Source organism: Urocampus carinirostris, chromosome 3 (genome assembly GCF_059441175.1).
Source record: "Urocampus carinirostris isolate Australia breed hairy pipefish chromosome 3, RoL_Ucar_1.0, whole genome shotgun sequence".
NCBI lineage: Eukaryota > Metazoa > Chordata > Actinopteri > Syngnathiformes > Syngnathidae > Urocampus > Urocampus carinirostris.
Genome location: NC_142351.1, coordinates 5,152,419 through 5,171,254, shown reverse-complemented (window position 1 = coordinate 5,171,254; position 18,836 = coordinate 5,152,419). Strand labels below are relative to the sequence as shown.

Here is an 18,836-nt window from a genome sequence, read left to right as displayed (position 1 = left end):
CCTCACCATGCAAATTGCAAAAAGAAAGGCACATGACGTAGCTTTCAAGCTAAAAGCAAACGAACAGTCTGATAAAGAAGGAAACAGAGCTACTGCACGTATACTGAACTTGGCGAGCGTGTTGCTAGCGTGATTTTGGAATAAGGGAGCGTGGGACGACGTCTATTTCTAGTGTGGTCGCATGCGGCTTATATACAGGTGCGGCTTGTGTAAGTACAAAATCGGTTTTCCTCTTAAAATGTGGTGGGTGCGGCTTATAATCAGGTGCGCTCTATAGTCCGGAATTTACGGTAATCTGCTATTTTTAAAATCATACGATCTTTCTCAGGATCGATTTATCTGTTCCTCATTGTCTTTTGAAAACTCTCTTCCCATAGGATAGGCAAAATGTTTTTTTAATTTAACCAAGCTATAAATCAACATTTGTTACGTATTTGTTAAGACTTGTCAATCATAACACGATCATACTTAAAAATTAACGGTATGATTCATCTCACGCTCTCTGGCAGATCCTCTCCCGCATGAGGAGACGAACAAGCTTATCACTACTGCTCCTCTTTTCACTTGAATGTCCAAACCACGCAGCTGTTCCTGAACCCATGACCTCTGAACTTTGCCACAGACGCGCTGACCACTTATCCACCGTCTCGCCTGCAAACGTTCAACCAAGTGAAAACTAAACTATCACGCTGGCCAAATGTCAGGTTCAAAATGATGTCCGGATGAAATAAGAAACTTTTGAGTTACAATCAAACTCGTTTAATAAAGAAAAGCAAGTACATGAAACAAGGCAAAATTGCGTTCTTGGATTGCTATGAAATAAATCCACCGACTGAAATCAAGTCAATTCATTTTTATTTGTATAGCCCTTAAACACAATTAGTCTCTAAGGGCTTCACAAGTTATTACATATAAGAAGTTTAGGTTATTCGTATGCTATAGCGTGAGTCTCTTTACTTACCGTTTCATAGATTTCTGATTGGATGATAGAATAAAACACGTGCACATAAAGACAGGAATCACAAATTTAAATGCAGTGTAATATGTTGGTCGCCTGATGGCATGCGAGTATAATAAATGATACATCACAGCAGCTTATTGTTTGAAAATAGAGTCTTAAAAATTGTTCTCATCCGGACGACAGGGACGGAGAACACTACAGGCTCGCCAAGCTTTGGGACTCTGGTGAGAACAGGCCCCAACCCCTGGGGAACTAGGTCAGCAATCTTTTTTGATGTGTTGGCAGTCAGTGGTTGGAAAAAGGTGAGTGGAAATGGTTCAGTGGAAATTATGTTCCTATAGACAGCCTGTATTTGGTCAATGAAGTGTTTTTAAGCTCCCACTTTCAGTTAATGTTTGACCACAAATCGAGCAGGCAAAAGTCTTTTCGCCAGTGTGGGTTTTTGTGTGCAATTTCGAGTCTAATATGGATGATTTTTCACCACAAAGTCAACAGGTCAAAGGTTTCTCACCAGTGTGGGTTAGTTGGTGTAATTTCAAGTGTAAATTTCGGGTGAATTTTTTACCACAAAAAGACCAGGCAAAAGGCTTCTCGCCAGTGTGGGTTCTTGTGTGTAATTTGTAGTGTACGATATGGATGAGTTTTTCACCACAAAGTCGACAAGTTCAAGGCTTCTCGCCAGTGTGCGTTAGTGTGTGTTTTTTTAAGCTCCCACTTTCAGTGAATCTTTGACCACAAACTGAGCAAGTTTAAGGGTTCTCACCAGTGTGGGTTTTCATGTGTTTCTTTAAGCTCCAACTTGTAGTGAATCTTTGATCGCAAACTGAGCAGGCAAAAGGCTTCTCCCCAGTATGAATTCGTGTGTGTATTTTTAAGCTCCCACTTTCGGTAAATCTTCGACCACAAACTGAGCAGGAAAAAGGCTTCTCGCCAGTGTGGGTTCTAATGTGAATCTTTAAGCTCCCACTCTGGGTAAATTTTTGATCGCAAACTGAACAAGAAAAAGGCTTCTCACCAGTGTGGGATAGTTGATGTAATTTCAAGTGTCTATTTAGGGTGAATCTTTTACCACAAACTGAGCAAGAAAAAGGCTTCTCGCCAGTGTGGGTTCGTTGGTGTGTTTTCAAGTTTCCATTTCGGCTAAATTTTTTACCGCAAACCGAGCAGGCAAAAGGTTTCTCGTCCGTGTGGGTTTTAGTGTGTATTTTTAAGCCCCCACTTTCGGTGAATCTTTTATCGCAAACTGAGCAGGAAAAAGGCTTCTCGCCAGTGTGAATTAGTGTGTGTCTTTTTAAGCTCCCATTCGCTGTGAATCTTTTACCACAAATTGAGCAGGGGAAAGGCTTCTCGCCAGCATGGAATTTCATATGCAACTTCATAGAAGACTTAGTTAGAAACCTTTTCCCACATTGAGAACATGTGTTACCACCTTCCGACTGCGAGTCGCTTTCAATGTGGGTTAGTCTGTGTTGTTTTACTCTCCAACCGTCAATGAATCTTTGACCGCAAACTGAGCAGGAAAAACGCTTCTCGCCAGTGTGGGTTCTAATGTGTACATTCAAGTTTCCTTGTTGGGAGAATAGTTTTCCACAAATTGAGCAGGAGAAAGGCTTCTCCCCAGTGTGGGTTCGTGTGTGTAGTTTTAAGACCCCACTGATGGTGAATCGTTTTCCACAAACTAAACAGACAAAAGGCTTCTCCCCAGTATGAATTCGTGTGTGCCTTTTTAAGCTCCCATTTTCAGTGAATCTTTGACCGCAGACTGAGCAAGAAAAAAGCTTCTCGCCAGTGTGGGTTCTCATGTGTAATTTTAAGCGCCAACTTAGAGTGAATCCTTGACCGCAAACTGAGCAAGAAAAAGGGTTCTCGCCAGTGTGGGTTTGTTGATGTAATTTCAAGTCTCCATTACTGGTGAACTTTTTACCACAAACTGAGCAGCCGAAGGGCTTCATGCCAGTGTGGGTTAGTTGGTGTAATTTCAATTTTCCATTTTGGATGAAATTTTTACCGCAAACTGAGCAAGAAAAAGGCTTCTCGCCAGTGTGGCTTCTAGTGTGTACAGTCAAGTTTCCCTGTTTGGAGAATCGTTTTCCACAAATTGAGCAGGCATAAGGCTTCTCGCCAGCGTGGAATTTCATATGCAACTTCACATAAGATTTGCTTCGAAACGTTTTCCCACACTGAGAACATGTGTTACCACCTTCCGACTGCGAGTCGCTTTCAGCGTTTGCGGAGTGGGACTTGTCGTCGTCATCCGTTTCCACGTGTTGACGGGAGCTGATGCTTAGAGGCTCCTGCCAACCGTTATCTTCAGGTTGACCTTGATCTTTGACGGTCACTAGCAAGGCTGGAAAATCGTCCTCTTTAACGCGAACAGGCTCCCCATCCTCTGTCTCTTCCTTAGCGTGATAAGGCTTCAGATCCTCCTCCTCCTCAATTTTAACGGCAGGCAACTCTGGTTCCTGCCGCGCAGTAGGAAGATATTTTGGGCTGACGTCTGCAAGACACAAGTCACATTAATTTATATTGCCCTTAACACGTTCAGTGCCGTAAAGAATTAGTACGTTTTCAGACGCTTGTCACCGAGTGCCAAAACGTAAAAAAATTCGAAAGGCTTAGGCGCCGCTGAAAGGTAAGTATTAGACTTCTGGGAATTAAATCACCACTAGATGGTAGGAGTGGCTTTGATCAGATTCCTTTGTCAACACTTAGTGCCGCGTTTTGTTCCTGTATTCGCCGTATTACTCTGCGAGAAGGCGCCAGCGTATATGCCAAGTAAGTGCAGTGTGACGAGAAAAGCAAAGATATAAGTAGCAACTGTTAACGCTTCAAATCTTTATTCGTTCTAAAAAAAATGACCAAGTCCGTTTGTTGGATTTTTGGAGAAAACATAGTTGGGTGTCGCCTGAAAAAAATATGCAGAGAGGAGATACGGCAAAAAGGGAACCCTCTTTATGCATTGCTCAAAACAACTCGTGATAACTCGTGATGGTCGCCTGCCCCGACTCACTCGGCAAACAGCTTCCCGCAACATCATCATCCCATGACTCCCGCCAGATATCTACACACAAAAGGCTCTTGTCAGCTCCAAGACTGTTTGCTTCAAGTTCATTTCAGGTTCAACTTTCCTTATCCTTACCTATTATCTACTTTCTACAACAACATCTCACTATTTCGTTCATTTATTAGCAAGAACCCTTATTTTATTTACTTGAAAGCAAAATTTGGAGACTGAATAGAACGCCATTCTTGTCATTACACAGCGTCATGAAATTCAAATCCGCCTCATTTCGTGCACCTATACACATAGAATTTGGAATAAAACAGAATTTTAAAGTAACATTGAATTCAAAAAATGACATTAGGTTTAAAAGTAGGGCAATTACCAATGTGCAACCAAATATTTTTTAATTTACACAATATAAAACGTAGGTAGGCAGAAACTGTGACAGGAGCGAGGGGGGGTGTTTTTAAAGGTTTGGGGCGACATTTTGAAACTTAAGCCTGTAATCATGACTCAGCCAGTAGATGGCAGCACAGTGACACACATTTTGCATTTATTTCTTAGACACGCTCTAATGAACTCTTTTTTTTCATATTTTTGTTTTTTTCCCTGCCCTGAACAGGTCTAACAAAAGTAACATACCAGCAGATAGGCGCAATGGAAACAGAATTAGGGCTATTTGAACTCAGTTGAGCATTGCTCACACATCCTTAACAGAGAAAGTCTAGAATCAAACACATGGTCGTGTAAAATCCGCACACACGCGAATAAAGCAAAATCATCACTACAATAACTTTCATCATTTATTACGTGTAAAAATATACGAGAAGCCCCGGGTCTTATACTACTCGACAGCGGAACTTTAGATGTCAAGTAGTAATGTGCCTGTCAGTTCGAATCCTTGAAGCGTGTACCGAGCATTTCAGATGAGTGGTTCGTGTAGCGCGAGCCAATGTGTGTGTTGATGACGTAAGCGGAGTCATTTGAAGCCCCGCGAAACGCGCGTGCCATGTCATTGGTTCAGAGAATGATTTGCTAGCAAAGAGTGTTGTTTGAAGTAAAAGCGCCAAAGTAACGCTGTACTTGCGAAACAAAGGGGTGCTTTTGGGGTGTTTTTTCTGCACATGGGACAGGACAAGTGCACTGCGTAAAGAGAGGATGACTGGGGCAGTGTATTGCGAGATTTTGGGGAACAACCTCCTCTCTTTAGTCAGATCATTGAAGACGGGTCGTGGCGGGTCTTCCAACACTGAAACCACCCAAAGCACGCAGCTAGGAAAAACAGGGAGTGCTTCCGTAAGAAACAAATCAAGCTTCTAACATGGCCGAGACAGTCTCCCGACCTGATCCCAATCGAAAATCTTTTGAGGGAGCTCCAACTCAGAGTTTCTCAGCGACAGCCCAGAAACGTGACTGATCTAGAGAAGATCTGTGAGGAGGAGTGGGCCAAGAAATCTCCTGCGGTGTGTGCAAAGCTGGTGAAAGACTACAGGAAACGTTTGACCTCTAATAGCAGACAAAGGCTACTGTACCAAATATTAACATTCATTTTCTCAGGTGTTCAAATACTTATTTGCAACTATATCACACAAAGAAATCGTTAGAATATCATGCATTGTGATTTTTGGATTTTTCTTATTAGTTTAACTCTCTCACAGTGGACATGCATCTATGATGAAAATTTCAGACTTCTCAATGATTTCTAAGTGGGATATGTAGCAAAATAGCAGGGTGTTCAAATACTCTTTTTCTTCACTGTATGTATTGTGAAAGAATGAGCAAGACAGAAGCCCGGACCGTATTCGAAAGAAAAGTGCGGTGGACGTCGACGGCCAAATAGGAGATGTCGAGGACGTTGCAGAAAGTAAAACCACCAACCTGCTCTGTTCAACACAACTCTAAGTATCTTGTAAACAGCTCCTGGCAACTCTGGTTCCTGCCACGCAGTAGGAAGCAATTTTTCACCGATGTCTGCAACACACAAGTGAGATCGCATTAATTTGCGACGCCTTTATTCACAGAAACTCGCAAAGGGACGCACAAAACACAGCAGGGTTCCTACAGCTTAAAGCAAGTTAAATTCAAGACTTTTTGAATGCCTTTGGATGTCAAATTTAAGACAAAGTTGACAAAAAAAAAACACACAATTGAAACAAACAAAAAAACACTACATGAATAAGAGGCATTTGTAAACAAATGCTTGTTGTATTTTATTTATTTAAATTACATTTTGGTCCAGTTAAAAACATTTGAACTGAAAAACATAGCACCCTCCAGAGTTATAGACATTAAGGAAGGTTGCAATGGGTGTTGCAAGGACCTCATACACAGTCAGTCTCAACAATAAATATAGAGTAAGTTATAGAGAAATCAAGCTTCCTGTCTCAAAATTTCAAAAGATGCAGCAGGTTCTACAGTAGAATGCATCTGGTCCAGGTGCCAATCTGAGTACTCAGAAGGCCTAAACCTTGCAAACTTCTACGCTCGTTCTACTCCCTCAAGAACGAGGAAACCAAAGAATCAGGTTACTTTTAAGCTATTAAATATCGATGAGTCTTAAGTCGAGATTCGAAAATTTCCTGTCACAAGATGCCTCCATCTTGTGAATCCCAAAACTCCCAAACTCCCAAACGCAGGGCACAAAAAAAAAACAAAAAACGGGTGGCACAATGGATGTGGTGTAACCTGACTTGAGAGACGTTTATTTAAACAGCAACAACAAAAGACTCTATCGACGAGAAGGGGGTGTGGGACTTGGGTAGTGGAGGAGGAGATCTTGAGAGGGAAACTTGAGAGTTCATCTTTGGGTGGCGAGAATCTTGAAAATAGGTTACTTGGTAATACCCTTAAGAAGACTGTTGAAGTTGCAGGTCTTGGGACAAAGAAGGAAAACTTGACAGGGAGACTGGGGAAGTTCTTGGGGAGGAGAGAATCTAGAAAAGGAGACTTTGAAATACCCTTAAGAGGAGGGTTGGAGTGAGTAGCAAGTCTTGGAGTGGAGAAACTGGAACGTGGAAGGGATTGACGGAGGTCGCCTAGCTTGTTTTTTTTGGTGAGTGAAAAGTCTACAGTAATCGAAACGTTCAGCAATATGAGGTGGGACCCTGGGGTATTCATGGGAGAGGTGGCTGATTGTCTAATTGCAAACACATGAGGAGAGGAAAAGTGGAGGGGGCCTGAAAATGGGGTGAAACTGCCATGGTTTGCAGATTAGAAGGACTGAAGGCACAAAACCATGACATATCCACATGGTCGTGTAAAATCCGCACACAGAAAAATACGACAAAGAGGATCACTACAACCACTTTTAGCAGTTTTCCTGTATACAGTACAAATATGTTCATACAGAGGAGACCGGGTACATTTGTAATACTTTGCTTTCTCCCCCCATTTATGTAGTTGTTAACTAGTATGAAACGGATGCCAAAAATATGGACATAAGAGCCTCTTGCCAGAAATGTGACAATCTTCAGCAGGTTTGACATGAAATACAAAAAAACGGGGGGGAAAGAAAAAGGTGGACATTTTACCGGCAATTGCGTTTTTGGACCATACAATTGAGAGACCTGGGCTCCCGGGTGGCCTGCTTTGGCAGGCGAGGGGACCGAGGTGGAAAAGAACCATATGATGCGGTGGGGGTAAACCTGTGTATGCTGATGAAGGGTTTCGTGTTATATTACCTCAGCCCTTGTTGTGCAGTGGGCTTAATGTTCGGTGTCTGGTTGGGAAGAACCGAGTGTAATGGATTTTTTGGGTGAATGCGAGCGTGTTCTTGACTGTGGCCACCTCCCACTAGGGGATATAAAGATAGAAAATTGAGACGCTGTCACTCAAGAGTATTCAAATGTCTTGTGTGAGGTCAAAATGGAAAGGAGAGTATCTTTTATCAACGGCATCCAAATAAATCTCTTCCGATGGGTCAAACTTTGAGTGTAGAATGGTCACCGTGCTGCTGGTGTCCCCATGATACAAATGTACACAGTCTCTCCTATATGTTTCAAAGAATTAGTGCGAAGAGCCTGGGACTTCTCCGGACCAAACTACAAGGTCCGTGCAGCTTTTTCATGGCCAAACTCAAGCACTTTTTAAGGACATTTAAAGCCAATTTTCTAATTTCTCCAGGACCATTGAATGAAGAAGTTACGCGCCAATCAAAAGAACGGGAGCCTAAACCTTAGTGTCAAACCCTAACCTTGTTTCGGCACCCTAAAAACTTTGAAAATTCTAAATTGCAGTCAAAACCCTAACAAATAACCCTTGACCTAACTTTAGACCTAACCCCGTTTTAAACTGTGTCCCTAGCCTTACATTTTAGGCTAGCTGTAACCCCAGCCCTAAACCTTTAGCTATTTTTGGGAAACCTACATTCAGTTGAGAACCCCAATTTGGGGCTCAAACCCTAGTTCATAACCCACAATTTATCCCAAGAGCCAAGAAGAGCTCCGCAGGTTCGAGAGCGTTCTCCATTCGGGCCCCGGTGCTGTGGAATGCTCTTCCCCCTGAGATTCGATCTGCAACCTCAGTGGAATAGTTTAAATCTAGGCTTAAAACAAACTTCTACTCTATAGCATATGAATAGCCTACATTTTATGTTGGCAATATCTGTGTATTATTTGTCCTCATGTAGGTTTTGGAACAGGGGATGGTGTCTCTTTTTCCATTTTCTCTATTTTGTGTTTTTTTGCTGAATTGTTCCCCTTTTTAGCCATGATGTGCATACTGTTACATAACAATTAGTCATACATGCACTAAATCAACAAAAACAATCTAAAGAGACGCTTCTGAGACGAAAAGAGACATCTAATTTTGGTCAGTCAAGCTGAAAGAGTCGCTTCTCTATAAAAAGACAGAATTGCTGTCACTACTACGAAGCAATATGCAGGGAGGGGCTGCTCCCTCCGTGGGGACTGATATGCACCCTGTGTGCTGAGGGGGCAGGAGAGTCAAAGCTAGTGTCCGATGACATACACAATTATATACGAGATGACATATGTGCTGCCCCGACTGCCCTCATTACTACATCCACTTTTCTTTGGATGGGCAGAGCGTGCCCGTGGGTGAGGGACAGGCCACCCCCCACTGGTAACGCCCCTGATGTCAAGGACGTAGAAAAAGCAAAAATGACCAACCTGCCCCCAGCTGCTTGGAAACAGCATCCAGTCGTCGATGTTCTCGCTCGGTCTCCTCTTTGACTTCCCGAAGCTTCTCTTTAATACGTCCTTCCTCACTGGAGCACATTTTGTCCGCCTTTGAAGCTCAACGCTTGATTTGGACCGAATGAAATGGGAAAAAACGCCACGAGGTGTCGTTCCAACTCGGGAGTAAAAACGACAAACTTTCGAAAGGGACCGCAAGGTAATACTTCTGTCGAGTTTACGTCGTTTTAAGTCGACTACAGGACGTTTGGTAGTTTTCTCGACATTTTCTTGTTTGGCGGTAGTGCGGCAGCCATGACAGCTTCTCCTTCCAAACACCGCCGCAAAGGATTGTGGGACACAGATATAAACAGAGGACTAGATAGGTCCGCATGCTGTGGCAGCCCGCTAACTAGCGTGCCTACGTGGCGGCCATTTTGGTCGGGCCAACTTCGCGCAATGAATGTACATTGAAAAGAAATCACAACCTGCAAAACATCCTTCTTAAAAAACAGCTAATTATAAACCTTTATAGAAGTTAAATTTTAACACTGTAAATAAAACTCTGAGAAAAACTTATTTCAAATACAAAATCGGTGTTGGGAAGATATTTTGAGACTAAAAAAAAAACTTGCGTAAGCTTCTTTTTAACAATGTTTTATTTGTTTTTTGCAAATCACGGTAAATAAATTAATAAACATGTAGTTCACAGAATCGCACACCGAGCTCCGCCTTTAGCATTTCCAATGCACACATTTCAGCTGGAAACAGGACCGGGATGGGTTCTCTGCAGAGAGGTTTTGTGTAGCAATTTTCACTTGTCCTGAAAGCAGCTGTAGTTTCACCTCAAATGCTTTTATGTGGGAAATGAGTTTCCCCTGGCCTTGTAGTTGCAAGTTAAAGCTGTTCAGCATTTCTGTCATGTCTGTTCAAAATGCCAGTTGCCATTTCCATTCTGGGTCCGTCAGCTCTGGCACCGTTTTGTTTTGTGAATGAAGAAATGCGTTCATTTCAGGTAGCAGCTCGTAAAAACGCCTGAAAACTCTGCCCCGGATCAACCACTGGACCTCTCTCTGTCTAGTACAACACATCTCCAGTTCAGACAGGAATTCTTGGAACTGCCTGTGTTTAAGTCCCTTTGCTCTGATGAAGTTTATGCATGACACCACAACTTTCATGACAGAATCCCACGTCAACACTTTGCACCACAATGCTTTTTTTGTGAATTAGACAGTGGACTTGTAGCAGGGCGGTGAGACCCCGTTCTTCCATCTCCTGGTTCATGTGTCCTATTAGACCCCGAGACATGCCCACCATACTAGGAGCTCCATCAGTTGTGATGCTGGCCAGCTTTGACCAGTCCAGGTCCAACTCTTCCATGGTTTGGTACACTTTGCCGAAAATATCCTCCCCCCTCGTAGTCCCTTTCAGACTTTGGAGTGCTGCCAGCTCCTCTCACATCTCAAAGTTTGCACTAACTCCCACGAATAAAAATGAGCAGCTGCGCGGTGTCCTGCACGTCTGTGCTCTCATTCAGTGCTAATGAAAAAAAATTCAAATTCTCTTGTCTTCTGCTGTAGCTGGGCATATACCGTAAATTCCGGACTATAAGCCGCTACTTTTTTCCCAAACGTTCAACCCTGCGGCTTATTCAGTGATGCGGCCAATTTATGTCATTTTTCTAAAGTACGCCAACGGCGCTCGAGTTAGACTGCTGGAATATATGCGCTGAGGAAGACTGCAACTTCTTAGCTTGTGCACATATTAAATTAGTGTAGATATATCCTCACCATGCAAATTGTAAAAAGAAAGGCACATGACGCAGCTTTCAAGCTAAAAGTAATCGAGCGATCCGATAAAGAAGGAAACAGAGCTACTGCACGTAAACTTTACTTTGCTAGCGTGTTTTGGAATAAGGGAGCGTGGGACGACGTCTATATGACAAATTTTCTTTCCGATACTAAGGAAGATGACTTTGATGGCGTCAGTTGTAAGGAGGAAGATGAGGACGGTTTATCGTGATTTCTAAATGTACTGTATAGTTTTTTTAAAAGACCCGCTTACTGTGACGCGAGCGTGTTGCTAGTAGCGTTTTGCTATCCTTCACAGGCACGGTTTGGGATGAGAGTTATATTATTATTAAAGCTTTGAAAACTCTCTCGGTGTACCGTCTTTCTTTGTAAATATGTGTAACCATGTATAATATGTATTAGCAACTCTATATTTTTGTAATGTATTTATTTTAGAGACTTATTCTGATAGGTTTTCCATGGGCGAATCAAAAAGAAGGGGCGAAAACAACGCGGGCTGACAAGAAGTGGAGTAAAGGTGAGACGTGTTTGTGGACGCAGCGGACAATAGTGGATATATATTTTTCCCACCCTGACCTTTGGAAATATAGACTTTTTTTCCTTGGATTACTTTCAACGGGACCCGGACTCTGCAGGTCTGCATCAAATCTTAAGTATCGGTATCATTTTCCGTTCAACAAGCCGGCTGCGGTTTTTGGACTTTGTACTTTATATTCAGATACAATCGCGTTTATTTGCTGTAAATAGTGTCAATAAAATTGTTCAAACCAAAAGTCGCAGGACATAAAGTCGGGTTTGGGTTACTTTTGTGATTGTGTTACATGTTTTAATGTGGGCGCATGCGGCTTACATACAGGTGCGGCTTGTGGAAGTACAAAAGCAGTTTTCCTCTTAAAATGTGATGGGTGCGGCTTATAATCAGGTGCGCTCTATAGTCTGGAATTTATGGTACATTATCCCCGATTTCTTCAATGCGTCTGGTGATTGTAGACAGCATGTATGATATTTGGTCAATTAAAAGTTTTTAAGTTCCCACTTTCAGTGAATGTTTGACCACAAACCGAGCAGAAAAAATTCTCTTCGCCAGTGTGGGTTCTTGTGTGTAATTTCTAGTGAGGGGTATGGATGAATTTTTCACCACAAAGTCGACAAGTTCAAGGCTTCTCGCCAGTGTGGGTTAGTGTATGTATTTTTAAGGTCCCACCTGTAGTGAATCTTTGACTGCAAAAAGAACAAGAAAAAGGCTTCTCACCAGTGTGGGTTCTCATGTGTTTCTTTAAGCTCCCACTCTGGGTGAATCTTTGACCGCAAACTGAACAAGAAAAAGGCTTCTCACCAGTGTGGGATAGTTGATGTAATTTCAAGTGTCTATTTAGGGTGAATCTTTTACCACAAACTGAGCAAGAAAAAGGCTTCTCGCCAGTGTGGGTTAGTTGGTGTGTTTTCAAGTTTCCATTTCGGCTGAATTTTTTACCGCAAACTGAGCAGGCAAAAGGTTTCTCACCCGTGTGGGTTCTAGTGTGTAATTTTAAGCTCCCACTTTCGGTGAATCTTTTATCGCAAATTGAGCAGGAAAAACGCTTCTCGCCAGTGTGGGTTAGTGTGTGTCTTTTTAAGCTCCCATTCTCTGTGAATCTTTTACCACAAATTGAGCAGGGGAAAGGCTTCTCGCCAGCATGGAATTTCATATGCAACTTCATAGAAGACTTGCGTAGAAACCTTTTCCCACATTGAGAACATGAGTTACCAGCTTCCGACTGCGAGTCGCTTTCAGTGTGGGTTAGTCTGTGTTTTTTTACGCTCCAACCGTCAATGAATCTTTGACCGCAAACTGAGCAGGAAAAAGGCTTCTCGCCAGTGTGGGTTCTAATGTGTACATTCAAGTTTCCTTGTTGGGAGAATAGTTTTCCACAAATTGAGCAGGAGAAAGGCTTCTCCCCAGTGTGGGTTCGTGTGTGTAGTTTTAAGACCCCACTGAGGGTGAAACATTTTCCACAAACTGAACAGACAAAAGGCTTCTCCCCAGTATGAATTCGTGTGTGCATTTTTAAGCTCCCGCTTTTAGTGAATCTTTGACCGCAGACTGAGCAAGAAAAAGGCTTCTCGCCAGTGTGGGTTCTCATGTGTATTTTTAAGCTCCCACTTGCAGTGAATCCTTGACCGCAAACTGAGCAAGAAAAAGGGTTCTCGCCAGTGTGTGTTAGTTGATGTGATTTCAAGTCTCCATTACTGGTGAATTTTTTACCACAGACTGAGCAGCCGAAGGGCTTCATGCCAGTGTGGGTTAGTTGGTGTGATTTCAAGTATCCATTTCTGGTGAATTTTTTACCACAAACTGAGCAACAAAAAGGCTTCTCGCCAGTGTGGGTTCTGGTGTGCATTTTTAAGCTCCCACTCTCAGTGAATCTTTTACCGCAAACTGAGCAGGCAAAAGGCTTCTCCCCAGTGTGGGTTAGTTGGTGTATTTTCAATTTTCCATTTTGGATGAAATTTTTACCGCAAACTGAGCAAGAAAAAGGCTTCTCGCCAGTGTGACTTCTAGTGTGTACAGTCAAGTTTCCTTGTTTGGAGAATTGTTTTCCACAAAATGAGCAGGCAAAAGGCTTCTCACCAGTGTGGGTTCTAATGTGATTCTTTAAACTTGTACTCACGGTAAAACTCTGACCACAAATTGAGCAGGCATAAGGCTTCTCGCCAGCGTGGAATTTCATATGCAACTTCATATAAGACTTGCTTCGAAACGTTTTCCCACACTGAGAACATGTGTTACCACCTTCCGACTGCGAGTCGCTTTCAGCGTTTGCGGAGTGGGACTTGTCGTCGTCATCCGTTTCCATGTGTTGACGGGAGCTGATGCTTAGAGGCTCCTGCCAACCGTTGTCTTCAGGTTGACCTTGATCTTTGACGGTCACTAGCAAGACTGGAAAATCGTCCTCCTCTTTAACGCGAACAGGCTCCCCATCCTCTGTCTCTTGCTTGACGTGATAGGGCTTAAGATCCTCTTCCTCCTCAATTTTAACGGCAGGCAACTCTGGTTCCTGCCGCGCAGTAGGAAGATATTTTTGGCTGACGTCTGAAAGACACAAGTCACATTAATTTATATTGCCCTTAACACGTTCAGTGCCACAAGAATTAGTACGTTTTCAGACGCTTGTCCCCGAGTGCCAAAATGTAAAAAAATTCTAATGGTTTAGGCGCCGCTGAAAGGTAAGTATTAGACTTCTGGGAATTAAATCACCACTAGATGGTAGGAGTGGCTTTGATCAGATTCCTTTGTCAACACTTAGTGCCGCGTTTTGTTCCTGTATTCGCCATATTACTCTGTGAGAAGGCGCCAGCGTATATGCCAAGTAAGTGCAGTGTGACGAGAAAAGCAGAGATATAAGTAGCGACTGTTAACGCTTCAAATCTTTATTCGTTCTAAAAAAAATCACCAAGTCCCATTGTTGGATTTTTGGAGAAAACATAGTTGGGTGTCGCCCGAAAAAATACGCAGAGAGGAGATACGGCAAAAAGGGAACACTCTTTATTGCATTGCTCAAAACAACTCGTGATAACTCGTGATGGTCGCCTGCCCCGGCTCACTTGGCAAACAGCTTGTGACTTCCTGCAACATCATCATCAAAATGACTTCCACTAGATGTCTACACACAAAAGGCTCCTGTCAACTTCAAGACTGTTTGCTTCAAATTCATTTCAGGTTCAACTTTCCTTATCCTTACTTACTATCTACTTTCTACAACAATATCTCACTATTCCGTTCATCTATTAGCTAGAACCCTTATTTTATTTACTTGAAAGCAAAATTTGGAGACTGAATAGAACGCCATTCTTGTCATTACACAGCATCATGTAATTCAAATCCGCCCCATTTCGTGCACCTATACACATAGAATTTAGAGTAAAACAGAATTTAAAAGTAACATCGATTAAAAAAAAAAATGACATTAGGTTTAAAAGCAGGGCAATTACCAACACGCTACCAAAAATTTTTGAATTTACACAATATAAAACGTAGGTAGGCAGAAACTGTGACAGGAGCGAGGGGGGGTGTTTTTAAAGGTTGGGGGCGACATTTTAAAGCTTAAGCCTGTAATCATGACTGAGCCAGGAGATGGCAGCACAGTGACACACATTTTGCATTTATTTCTTAGACACGCTCTAATGAACTCTTTTTTTTCATATTTGTTTTTTTTTTTCCCCGCCCTGAACAGGCCTAATAAAAGTAACATACCAGCAGATAGGCGCAATGGAAACAGAATTAGGGCTCATTGAACTCAGTTGAGCATTGCTCACACATCCTTAATAGAGAAAGTCTAGAATCAAACACATGGTCGTGTAAAATCCGAACACACACGAATAAAGCAAAACCATCACAACAATAATTTTCATCATTTATTACGTGTAAAAATATACGTTTTTGAAAAGAATCAGCGAGAGGGAAGCCCCGGGTCTTATACTACTCCACAGCGGAACGTTAGATGTCAAGTAGTAATATGCCTGTCAGTTCGAATCCCTGAAGCGTCTGCCGGGCATTTCAGATGAGTGGTTCGTGTAGCGCGAGCCAATGTGTGTGTTGATGACGTAAGCGGAGTCATTTGAAGCCCCGCACAACCCGTGTGCCATGTCAACGGTTCAGAGAATGATTCACTGGCAAAGAGTGTCGTTTGAAGTAAAAGCGCCAAAGTAACGCTGTACTTGCGAAGCAAGGGGGTGCTTTTGGGCTGTTTTTCTGCACATGGGACAGGACAAGTGCACTGCGTAAAGAGAGGATGACTGGGGCCGTGTATTGCGAGATTTTGGGGAACAACCTCCTCTCCTTAGTCAGATCATTGAAGACGGGTAGTGGCGGGTCTTCCAACACCGAAACGACCCGAAACACGCAGCCAGGAAAACCAGGGAGTGGCTCCGTAAGAACCATATAAATGTTCTAACATGGCCGAGACAGTCTCCGGACCTGAACCCAATCGAAAATCATTTGAGGGAGCTCAATCTCAGAGTTTCTCAGCGACAGCCCAGAAACGTGACTGATCTAGAGAAGATCTGTGAGGAGGAGTGGGCCAAGAAATCTCCTGCGGTGTGTGCAAAGCTGGTGAAAGACTACAGGAAACGTTTGACCTCTAATAGCAGACAAAGGCTACTGTACCAAATATTAACATTCATTTTCTCAGGTTTTCAAATACTTATTTGCAACTATATCACACAAAGAAATCGTTAGAATATCATGCATTGTGATTTCTGGATTTTTCTTATTAGTTTAACTCTATCACAGTGGACATGCATATACGATGAAAATTTCAGACTTCTCAATGATTTCTAAGTGGGAGATGTAGCAAAATAGCAGGGCGTCCGAATACTTACATTCTTCACTGTATGTATTTTGAAAGAATGAGCGAGACAGAAGCCCGGACCGTATTCGAAAGAAAAGTACGGAGGACGTCGACGGCCAAATACGAGATGTCGGGGACGTTGCAGAAATTAAAACCACCAACCTGCTCTGTTCAACACAACTCGGAGTATCTTGTAAACAGCTCCTGGGAACTCTGGTTCCTGACACGCAGTAGGAAGATATTCTTCACCGATGTCTGCAACACACAAGTCAAATCGCATTTATTTGTGACGCCTTTATTCACAGAAACTCACGAAGGGACGCACAAAACACAAAAGGGTTCCTACAACTTAAGGCAAGTTAAATTCAAAACTTTTTTAAATACCTTTGGATGTCATATTTAAGACAAAGTTGACAAAAAAAACACACAATTGAAACAAACAAAAAACATGACATGAATAAGGCAATTTTAAACAAATGTTTGTTTTATTTTATTTATTTTAATTACATTTTGGTCCAGTTATAAACGTTTGAACTGAAAAACATAGCACCCTCCAGAGTTATAGACATTTAGGAAGGTTGCAATAGGTGTTGCAAGGACCTCATACACAGTCAGTCTCAACAATAAATATAGAGTAAGTTATAGGGAAATCAAGCTTCCTGTCTGAAAATTTCAAAAGATGCAGCAGGTTCTACAGTAGAATGCATCTGCTCCAGGTGCCAATCTGAATACTCAGAACGCCTGAACCCTGCAAACTTCTAAGCTCGTCCTTCTCCCTCAAGGACGAGGAAACAAAAGAATGAGGTTACTTTTAAGCTAATAAATATTGGTGTGTCTTAAGCTGAGATTGGAACATTTCCAGTCACTTGGTGTCGGACAGTCGCAAACTCAGGGAACAAGGGATGTGGTGTAACCTGACTTGAAAGACGTTTATGTAAACAGCAACAATAACAGACTGTACCAGCAAGAAGAGGGTGTGGGATTTGGGTAGTAGAGGAGGAGATCTTGAGAGGGAAACTTGAGAGGAGATCTTTGGGTGGCGAGAATCTTGAAAATAGGTTATTTGGTAATACCCTTGAGAAGACTGTTGAAGTTGCAGGTCTTGGGACAACGAAGCAAAACTTGACAGGGAGACTTAAGGAAGTTCTTGGGGAGGAGAGAATCTTGAAAAGGACACTTTGGAATACCCTTAAGAGGAGGGTTGGAGTGAGTGGCAAGTCTTGGAGTGGAGAAACTGGAACGTGGAAGGGATTGACGGAGGTCACCTAGCTTGTTTTTTTGGTGAGTGAAAAGTCTACAGTAATCGAAACGTTCAGCAATATGAGGTGGGAGCCTGGGGTATTCATAGGAGAGGTGGCTGATTGTCTAATTGCAAACACCTGAGGAGAGGAAAAATGGAGGGAGCCTGAAAATGGGGTGAAGCTGCCATGGTTTGGAGACTAAACCATGACATTTCCACATGGTGGTGTAAAATCCGCGCACACAAAAATACGGCAAAAAGGATCACTACAACCACTTTCAGCAGTTTTCCTGTATTCAGTACAAATATGTTCATATAGAGGAGACCGGGTACATTTGTAATATTTTGCTTTCCCCCCCATTTATGTAGTTGTTAACTAGCATGAAACTGAAGCCAAAAATGTGGATATAAGAGCCTCTTGACAGAAAAGTGACAATCTTCATCAGGTTTGACTTGAAATACAAAAAACGGGGGGAAAGAAGAAAAAGGTGGAAATTTTATCAGCAATTGCGTTTTTAGACGATACAATTGAGAGACCTGGGCTCCCGAGTGGCCTGCTTTGGCAGGCGAGGGGACCGAGGTGGAAAGGAACCTTATGATGCGGTACGGGTAAACCTGTGTATGCTGATGAAGGGTTGCATGTTTTATTACCTCAGCACTTTTTAAGGACATTTAAAGCCAATTTTCAAATTTCTCCAGAACGGGAGCCTAAACCTTTGTGTCAAACCCTGACCTTGTTTCAGAACTCTAAAATCGTTGAAAATTCTAAATTGGAGTCAAAACCCTAACAAATAACCATTGACCTAACTTTAGACCTAATCCCGTTTCAAACTGTAACCCGAGCCTTACATTTTAGGCTAGCTGTAACCCCAGCCCTTAACCTTTAGCTATTTTTGGGAAACCTACATTCAGTTGAGAACCCCAACATGGGGCTCAAATACTAGTTCATAACCCAAAACTTATCCCAAGGGCCAAGAAGAGATCCGCAGGTTCGAGACCGTTCTCCAATCAGGCCCCAGTGCTGTGGAATGCTCTTCCCCCTGAGATTCGATCTGCAACCTCAGTGGAACAGTTTTAATCTCGGCTTAAAAAACACTTCCACTCTATAACATATGAATAACCTACGTTTCATGTTGACAATATCTGTTTATTATTTGTCCCCATGTAAGTTTTAGAACAGGGGATGGTGTCTCTTCTTCCATTTTGTGTTTTTTTGCGCCTCCCTTTTAGTCATTTTGTGCATACTGTTACATAACAAATAGTCATACATGCATTAAATCAAGTCAAGTCATTTTTATTTGTATAGCTAAATCACGAGGAGTCTCAAAGGGCTTCACAGATTATTACACTATATT

The 18,836-nt window shown here is 42.4% G+C and overlaps 2 protein-coding genes across 2 annotated transcripts; both read right to left on the bottom strand.

The window, feature by feature from the left end:
- Positions 1-838: 838 nt before the first annotated feature.
- Positions 839-10,480, bottom strand: LOC148368442 (uncharacterized). The gene is made up of 3 exons (XM_088329703.1): positions 10,340-10,480; positions 9,095-9,212; positions 839-3,458 (listed from the first exon to the last, which is right to left on the bottom strand). Exons 1-3 carry the CDS (start codon positions 10,478-10,480, stop codon positions 1,711-1,713), a joined length of 2,007 nt encoding a protein of 668 aa, XP_088185829.1. The 3' UTR covers positions 839-1,710.
- On the bottom strand, positions 9,800-13,981 carry LOC148368441 (uncharacterized). The gene has a single exon (XM_088330418.1). The coding sequence runs from the start codon at positions 13,746-13,748 to the stop codon at positions 12,066-12,068; it is 1,683 nt and encodes a 560-aa protein (XP_088186544.1). The 5' UTR covers positions 13,749-13,981; the 3' UTR covers positions 9,800-12,065.
- Between the last annotated feature and the right edge of the window lie 4,855 nt (positions 13,982-18,836).

Bases quoted from the DNA above. Each gene is read 5' to 3' on its own strand.
- LOC148368442 (XM_088329703.1), bottom strand. From the start codon at position 10,480: ATGGAAGAGTTGGACCTGGACTGGTCAAAGCTGGCCAGCATCACAACT. The intron at 9,213-10,339 runs GTCCACTGTCTA...TGAGCTTCAAAG, and splicing joins GTCTCACCGCCCTGCTACAA to GCGGACAAAATGTGCTCCAG. The intron at 3,459-9,094 runs GTTGGTCATTTT...TGTGTCTTGCAG, and splicing joins TTCCAAGCAGCTGGGGGCAG to ACGTCAGCCCAAAATATCTT.
- LOC148368441 (XM_088330418.1), bottom strand. From the start codon at position 13,748: ATGGAAACGGATGACGACGACAAGTCCCACTCCGCAAACGCTGAAAGC.